At 35.9% G+C, this 13,698-nt stretch overlaps 2 protein-coding genes across 15 annotated transcripts in view; both read left to right on the top strand.

Annotated features, from left to right (window-relative positions):
- The window catches only part of LOC122634711, a gene marked incomplete at its 3' end in the record, with an annotated part of 52,082 nt that extends 42,180 nt beyond the window's left edge, over positions 1 to 9,902 (top strand). Inside the window, exons 3-4 of the mRNA XM_043823918.1 lie at positions 226 to 273; positions 9,667 to 9,902. Coding sequence (XP_043679853.1) covers positions 226 to 273; positions 9,667 to 9,902 — 284 coding nt within the window. The remainder of the gene's footprint in view (positions 1 to 225; positions 274 to 9,666) is intronic.
- LOC122634567 (coiled-coil domain-containing protein CG32809) overlaps positions 9,862 to 13,698 on the top strand; it is a 54,689-nt gene continuing 50,852 nt past the window's right edge. For 12 of the 14 annotated variants that reach the window (XM_043823642.1, XM_043823634.1, XM_043823632.1 and 9 more), the window contains exons 1-5: positions 9,862 to 10,136; positions 11,889 to 11,915; positions 12,186 to 12,357; positions 12,967 to 13,177; positions 13,426 to 13,618. In XM_043823642.1, the coding sequence (XP_043679577.1) occupies positions 10,125 to 10,136; positions 11,889 to 11,915; positions 12,186 to 12,357; positions 12,967 to 13,177; positions 13,426 to 13,618 (615 nt within the window). In that variant the 5' untranslated portion in view covers positions 9,862 to 10,124. The remainder of the gene's footprint in view (positions 10,137 to 11,888; positions 11,916 to 12,185; positions 12,358 to 12,966; positions 13,178 to 13,425; positions 13,619 to 13,698) is intronic. The other 2 variants (XM_043823633.1, XM_043823636.1) reach the window with 2 other exon arrangements.

The following is a 13,698-nucleotide window of genomic DNA, read 5'->3' as shown; positions in this document are numbered from 1 at the left end:
AAAAAAAAACAAGGAGAAAATAAACAAAAATAAAATAATAAGATCTGTGAGATACACTAAACGAGATAAATCTTTCTAGAGTTTATTTTTCGTTCCCTTAAAATATTAGGGTGCGTAGAAATATAGTAGAAAAATATCGATAGGATCCTATTATAAAATTATCTTCTTTTACGATTTCGTAAATTTTATCTATATTCGTTTTTTTGTTCTTTTTTCTTTTTACAGAGGAAGAGTGGAATCCAGATGGAAAAGGTCGACAGTCCAACGATACCGGTAAGTCTTTCTCTATCTTCATCTCTCCCTTATTTCTCACCCTGTATTCTATCTTTTCTTATCTTATTAAAAAGTCGAATCTTACGAATGGCAGTCACATTTTCTCTCTTCTATTCGTTTAAATAGAGGCGTCAGAGAGGAGAGGTTAACCCTTAGAATCGTCGAGACGTTTGTCGGGTTTCTCTCCCTAGTTCGGATTTCATCCCCTTCGAACGTTTCTATTCCCGATATCAACGACCTGTAACTCTCGTTGAAAAGCAACACTACTATAATTACTTTCCCTCTTTCAATACGATCGATGCAAATTAATTCATTGCTATTAAATAGTTTTCTTTCGATTTTACCTTTAATCGCTCACGAATATTTGCAGTAATTTCTCGAACCTTTATGATTATTTATTAACGCGTTTTTCGATATTCGTCTTATCGAGTTTATTCCAATAATTTTTCTCAATGTACTTCGTCTTCGAAGAATTGGATTTTTCCTATAGAAATTTTCCTTTTTTCTCGTCGTACGCATCGAATTCCTCGCGTAATTGATTCGATATCTCTTTAATTTCTTTTTTTTTTTTTTTCTTTTTTAACAGCTGATCGTCGTACGACGTAATTTCTCGTTTAACCATCCGATGGCTCTAAAATACTAATATTATTAGAGACATTACAGATAATATTTATTTGTATATAATATTGATATATTTATAATATAGTATATTTAAATGGATATAATTAAATAAAATTCAAAACTAAAAATTAGCTCGCCGGATAAAAAGCGTCAGGGTATCCGTAAAATAGTTATATTTTTTAACGAGAGAGGTCGCCATAGTTAAAGGGACAGCGCCGTGTCTCTAGAAACGTGCGCGTTGCTAGCGCCACGGTTGATCATTCGAGGAAACTTGCCGGACCGCGTGGCAGTCTTTTTAAACGGTAGACACGCCACACCCTATCGCCAGTTTCCGGCGAGGTACGATATACGACGAAGTTATTCGTGATTGCGAATCGAATCGAGTCGAGTCGAGTCGAGTCGAGTCGAGTCGAATCGAGTCGAGTCGAGTAAAGTCGAAGACCCGAATCGGACCGAGTTAAACCGAATCGAGCCGAGCTAAGGAAACGCGCGCGAGCATCGACTCGATCGAAATTTCCTCCTCTTCCTCCACCTCCTCCTCCTCCACCACCTCCACCTCCACCTCTTTCTCTTTCTCCTTCTGCTTCTCCTTCTCCTCGTTCTCGTCTTTCTCCCTTCCTTCTCAAATTTCGCTCGTTTCCTTACGATTTAAAGATTCATCATTAAAATATCTTTCTTATAATATAATAATAATATCCCACGTTTAGTAGCTTCGATCGAAATTTTCCTAAGAAATCATTCATCGATCTTTTTTTATTTATCCCCATCATTTTCTTTTAAACCGGATTATCGTTTATAAGTTAATTATTTAAAACGAATTAAAAGACGGTACACGCGAGAGGGAAGGTGGAGAAGTCAAAGAAAGAAAAGGAAGTGCATTCTCTGTATATTCTCGTCCTAAATATTAGAATAAAGGGAAGCAAGAAAGCAAGAAAAAGAAAAAAGAGAGAGCAAGAGAGACAAGAAGAAAGAGAGAGAGAGAGAGAGAGAGAGAGAGAGAGAGAGAATCACGAGCACAAATTCTCCGACTACCGATATTGATTATAAAAGCATGGTCGTTGGCGTCGGCGTCGACGTCCGGCGTCGGCGTCGGCGTCGGCTGTTCCCCTAGCATGCGAGAGGTATAACGGCGCATGCTCGATCTCGTGGGCTCGAGACGGACAATAGATGAGTTTCGAGAGACGGAAGAGGAAAAGGAGGAGGAGAAGGAGAAGGAGAAAGAGAAAGAGAAAGAGGAGAAGGAGAAGGAGAAGGAGAGAGAGAGAGAGAGAAAGAGAGAGAAAGCTGGTATGACGATAGTAGTGGTGGTGGTTGATAGTGATGATGGTGGAGGTAGTGGTGATGGTGGTGGTGGTGGTGGTGGTGGTGGTGGTGGTGGTGGTGGTGGTGCTGCTGCTGCTGCTGCTGGTGGTGGTGGTGGTGATGGTGGAGAACGAGGGGAGAGAAGGTTCTTGCATAGTGGCGACGTCGTCGGAGGCGGTGGTGTTCAGCGGTGGTGGTGGTGGTGGTGTTCGACGATAGCGATGGTACTGGTGTTGGTGGTGGTGGTGGTGTTGGTGGTGGTGGTGGTGGAGGCGGTGGCAATGGCGGTGGCGGCGGTGGCGGTGGTGGCGGCGGTCGCGACGGACGGTCGTCTCGCACGCGTTCGTTCTTTCTCTATCTTATCGTTAAAAAAAACTTTTACACCCTCGCGCTGGATACAGTGAAGAGAGTTTTTTCCGTTCGCGCTTCTTTTTTTTTTCTTCCTTCCTTTTTTTTCCTTTTTTTTTTTTAATTTTCTTCTCTCCTTTCCTTTTTTCTCTCTCTCTCTCTCTCTCTCTCTCTCTCTCTCTCTTTGGTAGAAGAGAAACGGTTCTCGAGATATCCTGGTTGGTAGTGCCTCTTAATCGTTCGTTCAACAAGGAAATGACGTAAGTAACGAGATTCGTTTTTTGAGACGTTTTCTGTCTTTTTTCTTTCTTTCTGTCTGTCTGGTTGTCTGGCTGTCTGGCTGTCTGTCTGTCTCTATCTCTGTCTCTGTCTGTCTATCTTTGTCCATACATCTGTTTGTCTGTCTGTATTATCTATCTATCTATCTATCTATCTATCTATCTATCTATCTATCTATTTTTTCTCTCTATCTCTTTGAATCGATTCAGAACGAATAGATTTAGCGAGGCGAATTAATGGCGCTCGCTTTGAGACACCTTTCAATGTCACGGTTACTACACGGACTTTTCTTTCGACTTCCTCGAGAGAGAGAGAGAGAGAGAGAGAGAGAGAGAGAGAGAGAGAGAGAGAGAGAGAGAGAGAGAGAGAGAGAGAGAGAGAGAGAGAGAGAGAGAGAGAGAGAGATTCATTCTTTCAACATTTCTTCTTCTTCTTCTTCATCTTCTTCATCTTCCTTTTTCTCCTAAACGCCTTACCTAAACTCGTAAAAAGACGCGCGTATTCTTCTTTAACAAAATATCACCACGTGTTAGAAACGCCGGGAACGTTTTATAGTTCCGTTTAGTTAATAATTCATTGTCTCTCGACTGTTGCACGACTTCCTTAAATATTCCTAGATACTCATGGACGTAGCGACGAGGGGAAAAGAAAGAGAAAGAGAACAAAAAGGTAGACAGACGGAGAGAAAGTTTTACGAGAATCTTAATGGACGATGATCGTTGATATGGATCATCTCGAAATATATTTGTCGTATCTTATAATTGAAAAAAAGAGAGAAAGAGAGTGGCTGTGTGAGAAAGAGAGAGAGAGAGAGAGAGAGACAGAGAGGGAGAAAGAGTGAGACAGAAGAAGAAGGGAGGAAATGAGACAGTGAAGCGAGGAAAATCTTGCCGAAAAAAAAAGAAAGTAAAAATTAATTAATTCATCCCCCTTTTGTCGCGTTGTTTTATGGCAACGAACGAATCGATCAGACCCTCTCGGTTATTCGCTTCCGTCGCACGTCGGCTAGTCGCTTGCACTGGCCGATCGATGACGCGTTCGTCTCTTCCGCTCTTCCGTTTTCCGGAACGTCGATTTACTTCCTCGTTCTGTGTGTCCGTCTGTGTTCGTATCTGTGTGTCTGTCTGTGTCTGTCTTTCCTGTGAATCTGTGTACCTATGCGTGTGTCTGTCTGTCCGTCTGTCTATCTATCTATCTATCTATCTATCTATCTATCTATCTGCTATTAGTGAATCTTTCTCAAGCAGTAACGATGCAACAACGACGACAAATAATAACAAACAATGATCAAAATAGAGGATTAAAAAAATAAACGATCAACAAAAGTAAAAGCGTGGCAAGAGTAGTAATAATAAGCGATATCATCTTATGATATCGCTGATCGATATCGTCATTGATATTGGGAATGAAGAAAATTTAAAAAAAAAAAAAAAAAGAAAGAAAAAAAAAATAAATAAAATCCTTCGAGGGGTAGTAACTTCCCTCTTGCATACATACATGTATATATATATATATATTTTTCTTTTTCTTTTTTTTTTCTTCCTTTTTTCTTCTCTCTTTCTTCATTCGAAACTGAGAAATGATGGAAACTCGAGTGATGCGGTGAATGTGAGAGACGAGGACGACATTGGTCGAGGGTTTGCAGAAGGGTGAAATTAAAGGAATGGGCCTGGCTATGTATGTATGCAACGTCGACGATGGCCAACCTCCTCTCTGGAGGCTTCTCTCTTTCTTTTTCTTTCTTCCTTTTCTCTCTCTCTCTCTCTCTCTTTCTCTTTTTACCTTCTCTCATTCGCTCGCACGATTCTGCCCTACCCTTCACCCATTGTTCCTAAGCTCTCTCTTTCTCTCTCTCTCTCTCTTTCTTTCTCTCTCTATCTATCTTTTTCTCTCTCTTTCTCTCTCTCTCTCTCTCTCTCTCTTTATAACGTTGGAATAAAGAAAGCCCTCGTAGTCGTTCTCGGAACGTGCACAAATAGCTGCTTAATCGGCTATCGACTTCTTCTCGCCCCTCCCCTATTTTTTTTTGTTTGTTTTTTGGTATATATATATATTTTTTTTTGCAAAGTCGATTCGGTGCATGCACTCGACGATGTGTTTCATTAATCTCTCTCTCTTTCTCTCTTGTTCTCTCTGTCTGTCGATATAGTTTTTTAAAAAAATATCATATCCTACTTTAATTAATCCCTTGATCAATTTTTATCGACCTTTCGTAACGTTGAAATATTCAAGAAAAATCTCTACGAAACGTTTACAACGTTTACGTAGGAAAATATCAGTCTGGTAGGATCGTTTCTGATTCTTTATTTCGTTCTAATCATTTTCTTCTCTTTCTCTTTTTTTTTTTTTTTTTTTAATATGTACTTAGAAGAGTGTAAAAAATGTAGAAAAGAATCTGACGCATTAACTCTTAATTAAAACTATCGATTCTAATACCATCACGCATAACAATAGTTCCCATAATTAATCATCGATAAAAATGATAAACGAAGAATGGAGATGTATGCGAAGGAAAATCTATTGATTAACGCGTTATTTCAATGTATAACATAATTATAAAGTCGTATTCGTTATACAGAATGTACTAAAAGTTTCTGGGTCATTTAAAAACATCAATTACTCCTTTCCGCGTCCTGTCCTGCTAACTTTTGTTTCGTATTATAGAACTACGAGCTTAGCACTTAGTCGATTCCGCATGGTCTAGTAAAATGATTAATTGATTTTAAAAATCATTTAGTAACTTTTCACCCCACCCAACCCCTTCCTGCTGACCTCGTTCATTTTTTATCCTTGCTCAAATTTGACAAATGCATTAAACTATTAAGGCTTCGTTTTAAGATCGATATACCTTCGTAATATCAATATATATATATATATATATATATATATATATATACGTATGTAAGTATGCACGCATGTATGTGTCATTGACTCGATCACGATCACTATTACGATCACGATCACGATCACGATCACGATCACGATCAGGGTCGTTGGTTGTGTTGCGTACATCGAACCTAACCATGCACTCTTCTAAGATTTCCTTAAGCGTTAGTGTAGAGAGAAAGAGAGAGAAAAAGAAAAAGAAAGAGAGAGAGAGAGAGAGAGAGAGAGAGAGAGAGAGACGATGATACTCCTTACGTCTATTTAAAGACGACCATTCCAAGAGGATACTCAATCCGTTCGAGAGCATGCATCGTTCATGTACTTAAGAACGGAACGTTCTGCGCAACAGTTTGTCCAGGATTTACTATCCCTCGAGATATCAACCTAATCGCGGACAGCTCGTTCAGAATCGATCGGTTCGAAACGGCCATTGCCATCGCTATATTCCTCTCTCTCTCTCTCTCTCTCTCACTCCCTCTCTCTCTCTCTCACTCATTCTCAAGCAATCTATGCTCTCTGCTTCATTCTTTCTCTCTCTCTCTCTCTCTCTCTCTCTCTCTCAAGCAATCTATCTATCTCTATATCTATCTATATCTATATCTCTAGCTCTGTCTCCGTCTCATTCTCTCTTTCTCTCTCTCTCTCTCTTCCATCGTTATCGTTCGAATTTCCGACCGATAGATTAGATTTCTGACGCTAGCACGCGTTCACGTCTCTGAAAATAAACTTTACTCTCGCAGTACGCATCGTGCCCTCGTTCGGTCACCAGTCTGACTAAACGTTAACTATAATATAGAGTGCTATTTTCTACTTTGGTGTATTATACGAAACTCCGTCGACGTTCATAAGTTTTCTGAGAGTTCTGTAATTTTCTTTTTTTTTGCTGGCGCTTTTCTTTCGTTTCTTCTTTTTTTTCGTTTTCTTTTCTCTCCCTTCTAACATCGTTTTTTTTTTTTTTTTTTTTTTTTTTTTTTTTTTTTTTTACCGAATGACCATGCGAAAGAAGTAAAAAGAAAAAAATTATGAAACCATGCTAAAGTTCCAGTGATACGATTGATTGAAAGACAGTGTAAAATTTAATTCTTTTCCATTTTTAAACTTTTCTAATCCTGATGACTGACATGTTCCTGTTAAATAACTAAACTAGGAGTTTTTAGTGAAACGACCGGGAACAATCGATTGAAAGGTAGTGGAATCTAATTCTTTTTTTATCTTTTTTTTTTTTTTCTCTAAATGTCTTTCTAAGCGAATTTAACAAACTCTAATTTCAAATTTTTTTCAAAAGATCAAGTTCGTGAAATCTATTCTTTCTTTCTTGTTCTATTTTTCGTTCGTTCGTTTATTTTTTTTTTTTTTTCTTCTAATTAATTTTGCGATCCTCGCAGTTAATGCATTTCTCTCTTTCTTAAAATCGTGCACACGTTTTGATTTGTTACTTTTCATTAAATCCGAATGTAATTGTATCGTTGAATATATCGAAATATTGATCAAAAGGAGGACGTTTAAGATGTGTCCAAACGTAGAACGATGTAAACGTGATAAAGAGATTAAACGTACGATACGTAGAAATATTGAACGATATAAAAGATCGAGATAAAAAGAGAGAGAAAGTGAAAAAGCGAGATAAAGATAGATTTTGTTTAATTTGGATAAGAGAGAAACCTTTTACTGAACGTTTGTATTTATTATCGCAATAACGAATGACTGTTGCGTCTGACACGTAGAAATATAGTATATTTCCTATCGCATTGATAGTAATATATAAATAATATCATTGTCATCGAGTCTTGTTGAAAAAGAAAGAGATAGAAAAAGAAAAAAGAAGAAAATTGAATAAAAGCATTATTGATTGCATATATAATCAATATATTAGCCTATTTAAGTCATTGATTTAAAACTTCATCAATCGATTCTTTTTCTTTTTGTGTATTTAAAAAAAAAAGTCTAAAAGTATTAATGTCACATTATAATTGATACCGTTATAGTATACTATTAGATTATAATATACACTAACAATATATTTCAATACTATAAGAGTGCACTTTATAATATAATAGACGGTATAATTAAATATTACTTAACTATTACATCGTTATGTCTTTATATTTTCTATTTTATATTATTACTTATAACGTTATAAGTACAATACGTACTTTCAAAGTTATAGAATTTTATACGCTATCACAAAATTAATTATAATAGTGCGTGAATACTGTATGTTGATATTTTCTTTCTCTTTTCTTCTTTTATCCTTATCAACCGTATAGTGGAAAGATCAATGTGTAAATGGAAAAATAAAAAGTGTATTCACAAAATCATATGACATATAATATATATATATATATATATATATATATATATATATATACACGTCATCGTCGCTTTAAACGTTAGATTACTGACTAAATCATTCTACTTGAAATCCGCAAAGCATGCATAGGAAACTACGGTCCAGAGATACGTCGCACTTTGGCCAACGTTCTCTCTGGTGTACCAGAATTCGAGTCTCGTCATTAATTGGACGATAGACTCGACAACGCCATGCCGAGCAGAAGTTGCCTTCCTCTTCTCTCTCTCTCTCTCTCTCTCTCTCTCTCTCTTCGTCTCTCTCTCTTTCCTTCGTTAGCTCAGTAGCGAGCTAACTCTTCGGTCCCCTTTGACCATGTCGTTCGCGAACAACCGACCTATTTCCGTGCACATTTTCAAGCTACGACAATTCGACGCTTTCTGGTTTCTACTCTCTCTCTCTCTCTCTCTCTCTCGTTTGACATTATCAGAGAAAAATCGTCTTATTAAAATAATCGCGTGAAAAAGAAAATTCTAACGATCTGGGTTGCGTCTAATAATTCATATAAAAAGAGCAAAAATGAAATCGTTAGGTATAAATAATCATTTTCGAATGATGCGCGAATCGAAAATGATTTTAATAACAATTTTATTAGACTGTGATAATCTACAAAATAAATTAAAGTAGTTGATACCATGATCTATAATGATCATGGTAAAAAGACTCGAGCAGAGTTGATAGTAATTTAAAAAAAGAAATTTCAATGACGTTGAAACGATCATTTAGACGCCTTGATGATAAATCAACGAAGTTTAATGATTTATTGGTACCTAGTTGAATCTCAATAATCAAAAAAAATATATATATATATACATTTGAAATTGTTATTTCAAATGTATTTTATGGAAAAAGAATTCTGATGATGTGGGTGTCTATTAGTAATCGAGAAAAAAAAAGAAAAATACATTCATATATCTAACAGACAAGTAGGATTATTTTTGGTGTTGAGAAGTAGCTCTGGAAGCTTTTCGCACCATTACCAGCACATAACTATTTCCGGCTATTTTCACGCGAACGTATTACTCTCTCTCTCTCTCTCTTTCTCTCTCTCTCTCCTTCTTTTCTTCTCTCCCTCCTCTTTCCCTCTCTCTCTCTCTCTCTCTTTAGTCTCGTTCAACATTCGTTCTAGTTTTAGAAAAAATAGATCGACAAACTATAATTCCTTTTGTGTCAGTCGCTTTTTACAAAAAACTTCAATACTATAAAAGCTTTTATACGACATACTCCATAGAACGATGATGTCAGTTCTATGAATAACTGCTGGTTGGACCAAACGTTCTTAGATGATTAAAAAAAAAAAAAAGAAAAAAAAGAAATCGATTGCTCATTCCCGAGACAATTAAAATAAACCTTTCCCTTTTAATTTCCCATCCTTTCCTTTTTCTTTTCTTCTTAATAATAAAACGTATACAAATATAAATAATATAAAGAAATACAGAGTACAAGAGATATACAAGAAGAAGTATGAATAATTATTAATAAAGCACGAATAATAATTATATAATAATAATTAAAAAAAAAAAAAAAAAAAAAGAGAGAGAGAGAAAGGAAAAAGAGAAGGAATTATAACGGTATATCGTATTAAAGAAAATTGTCAATAAATTTTCCAGGTGGATCCGGCAGGGTGGAGGGTGAAGTCGGCTCGAACGAGCTTACTCTTACGCCGGGTAGACGGAGCATCGGCGGAGGTGGTGGAGGTGGTGGAGGCGGCGGTAGCATCGGCGGGGGTGCTGGAGGCGGAGGAGTGGGAGGAGGAGGAGGTGGTGGCGGAGGAGGTGGCGGAGGAGGAGGAGGAGGTGGAGGAATCGGTGTGGTTGGCGTTGGGATCGGTGGTGGAGTCGTTGGGGGTGGTGGTGTTGGAGGAAACGAGATCGGAGGTGGAGGAGGAAGGGCCGGTTCGGGTGGTGGTGGTGGTGGTGGAAGTCGTTCGAGGGACGAGCCGAGAAGGCACACCCTTGGTGGCGATCATCAACCCTCTCTTCATCATCAGCAGTTCAACGCCGGGGGCCAACAGTTACACCCCCTTCATCCCCGTCACTTGCCACCACCTCACAGCCAATACGGCACCATGGATCTCGAGGTGAATCTTTGCGCACATAAATAGCATCCTGCATCGTATTTCTATTTTCTGTTTATTTATTTATTTATTTATTTATTTATTTATTTATTTATTTATTGGTTTGTTTGTTTGTTTGTTTGTTTGTTCGTTCGTTCGTTCGTTTGTTCTTTGTTTATTTACTTCTTTGTTATTTCTCCTTTCTTCTTCATTCTCCTTCTATTTTATTTTATATTTGTCGCATTCCTCGGGACGGAATGTTATAATTCGTTTTTTCTCTGTCTTTGTTTGTTTGTTTGTTTGTTTGTTTGTTTTTTGCTTCTCCTGTTTCCTTTTTTAATCTTTTGCATCTTAAAATAATTCTCGTGGATATCGAGTATAACGTTTACCTACTTGTTGTTTTATTTCGAAAGAATGTATTGTTCAACTAATTTTTATTATTATTATTATTATTATTATTATTATTATTATTATGATTATGATTATTAAATGTGGCTGATGTTGTGTAATGTAATATTATCGTACGTGGAGAAAAAATAATATTGCACAAAGATACAAACGATTTAATAGTAACAAAATATTATACGTCAGTTATTACTAATAATTATTCGAGATCTTTTCTCTCAACAATTTTTAAATGATTGATCGGATTAATTGAATGAATTGGAACGTAGCCGATGATCTCATGGTGCAAAAGGTTAAAAAAAAAAAAAAGAATGGAAAGGAAGGAAAAAGAGAAAAGAAATAATGATATATGTACATACTTCGTATTATATATACGGATCGAGGAAAGACGAAAGAGAGGCGCGTTTACGAGGTTGCACGATAAAATATATATACATATACACATACACATATATATATGTGTATATGTATATGTGCCTATATCTATATATATGCACAAAGAAGGAAAGGAGGAGCCTAACGAAGGGAAGCAGTTAATTAACTATATACACACACGCACGAACGCATACATATACATTCTCGTGTTCGTCTTTGTCACAAGAAAGAGACAAAATCTTCTCGTCTTTCCTTTGCGAATATTTCTCAATTAAAAGACTCTCTCTCGTTTGCGCTAAGGAACCCGTATTTCATACGTACGTATAAATATATTATTATTTATATGTCCCATTTTTTAATTTTATATATATATATATATATATATAAGATTGATGAATGAATTCTTTCTTAATTACTCTATGAATTTTTTCTTAATTACTCTCTAACTATTTTTCCATCAATTCATAATTTTAATCCCCATGCTCGAGCCTGTCTTGCCAACTTTATTACTTCCAATAATATTTTTGTCAATTTTTCAAACTATCTCTTCTTTCAATATCTCTATTTGTCTCGACGAAAAAAGAAAAAGAAAGAAAAAAAAAAAAAAAGAAAAAGATTGGAAAAAGAATGTTTTTTGCAAGATTATATTTTTTTACTATATATAAGGTGAGCCAAAAGTCTCTAGGTGGATCAAGAAAAGTACCTAAACGATTTTTAAAATCAGTTTATACTCTTTTTCCAGAGACTACTTAGAGATTATTTTCTTTTCCTCAATTTTGCTTTCGACTTACGAAATGGATTTGCGAACAAGCTGCAAGGTTTTAAGTATAATTTTGAAAAGTGTCTCGAAAAGTAATAATTCATTTTTGTCAAAATCACCTGAAAGGACTTTTGCTCGCATTTCATTACCTTTGATCCATCTTGTATTTTTTACATTACTCTAACTGGTTCACTTGTATGTGTGTTTCCGTTTCCGTGTACCTGCTGCTGCTACAGATGGGGACCAAGTCTCGCCAGAGAAAGGTAATTTCGATGTTGTTGTTGTTGTTTTCGTCCTTTTTTTCGTTTAAATGATCTCGATAGGTGTCATTCCTTTTATTTTCTTTTTACATACACAAGCATCTCTCAACGTGGCACGAGTTGCATGCGAGAATATTTTTCATTACTTTTAGACTCTGTGTTCTTCTTTATCGTATAAATAATGAAGTTAACGACGAAAGAAAACGAAAGAAAGTTCATAATCACGTCGATTTTCGTTCGAGATTATAATTTTGGGTCGTTTGTGTCTTTCAGTCGCCTCTTCTGCGCGGTTACACGCCACCCTCGTCAACGATGCTATTCGACGATGATCCAGGCATCATGTCCGAAGTTGAGACCTCCAGTACTGGATTTCGAAGGGGTGGAAAACAAAGAAGTAGCCTACCCGTTGTCCGAACTCCGAGTAAAACTTTGGAGCGACCATTAGGTAACTCACGACCCACGAGCATAAAACTTATTACTATTATTCGTTTATTTTTCTTTCAAATCATCTTATGTAGATTTGTATGTATGTACAGGGATAGATCAAACATTTTGTTGTTATTATTATTATTATTATTATTATTATTTAGATTAAATATGTAATCGTTAAACATTCTTTATAATCTAATCCTTTGTCTTGTCTTTATGTAAAAGAAAAAGAAAAGAAGAAAAAATGAATAACTATATTCTAATACAAATTAACAATTCATTATCGGACAATAAAATAAAATATAAAATTTGGAAAAAGTATATTGTAGATATACAAAAATAATACATGCTTACATACATATATGCATATATATATATATATATATGTACATAATTAAAAAATTACATAACGTTATAACGATTAAAAAAATCTTTTCTCCTATATCCTGATACACGAATGATTTTAAAATCTTCCAAATTTTTGTTACGAACGTATTAACTTTTATAACAAATTTGACTACGCATTGATAAATACATATCTACATAGGTATGACAATGAAAATGTTTTTTAATATCGGATCATTTGGACAAACGCTTTCACTGATAGAACGATTCGTTTCTGTTGACGATTCCCCAGGACTGGTGTTCCTACAGTACAGGAACGAGACGAAGAGGGCACTTCTCCCAAACGAAATAACCAGCATAGACACTGTAAAGGCTCTCTTCGTCAGAAGCTTTCCAAAACAGTTAACTATGGAATATCTCGACAGTCCACATGTAAAGGTTTACATACACGATAGTAACAAGAACGTCTTCTACGAGCTAGAAGATCACAGGTAAGAAACTAATTACCCAAATTTTCACAACCTTTTCTTATTCCTATTATTTATTTACTTATTTATTTATTTGTTAATAAATCCTCTCGATGAAATAATTTTTCAATTGTCGATCTTATCGTTCTTATCGATTTGACAATTTTGTTTTCTTTCTTTTTTCTTTTTTCTTTTTTCTGTCTTTCCTCCTCATTTTATAAAAAAGAAAAAGAAGTAATATGTTATATACATTTGATCCGATTGATCCGTAGGTTACATCTACGAGATATCAGGGATAGAAGCGTGTTAAAACTTTTCGAAAGTGCCGATGGAGTCGCTGGAATGCCTGGTCCATTGGGTATACCAGGTGGTGGAGGATTGCCACCTCATTGGGAGGATCAAAGTTATTTCAGTGAGCCCGAATTCGACAGCGAGTATCAGCATCAACATATTCACAAGAGCAAGGTAAGAGCTTTTCTTTTTTTTTTTTTTCCTTTGTCGAAGTATTTCTATTTTAACATAACTATCAGTATCATCATTGTAGA

This window comes from Vespula pensylvanica, chromosome 15 (genome assembly GCF_014466175.1).
Source record: "Vespula pensylvanica isolate Volc-1 chromosome 15, ASM1446617v1, whole genome shotgun sequence".
NCBI classification, from domain to species: Eukaryota; Metazoa; Arthropoda; class Insecta; order Hymenoptera; family Vespidae; genus Vespula; species Vespula pensylvanica.
The sequence above is the reverse complement of the archived record's forward strand: the minus strand, read 5'-3'. Positions and strand labels throughout refer to the sequence as shown.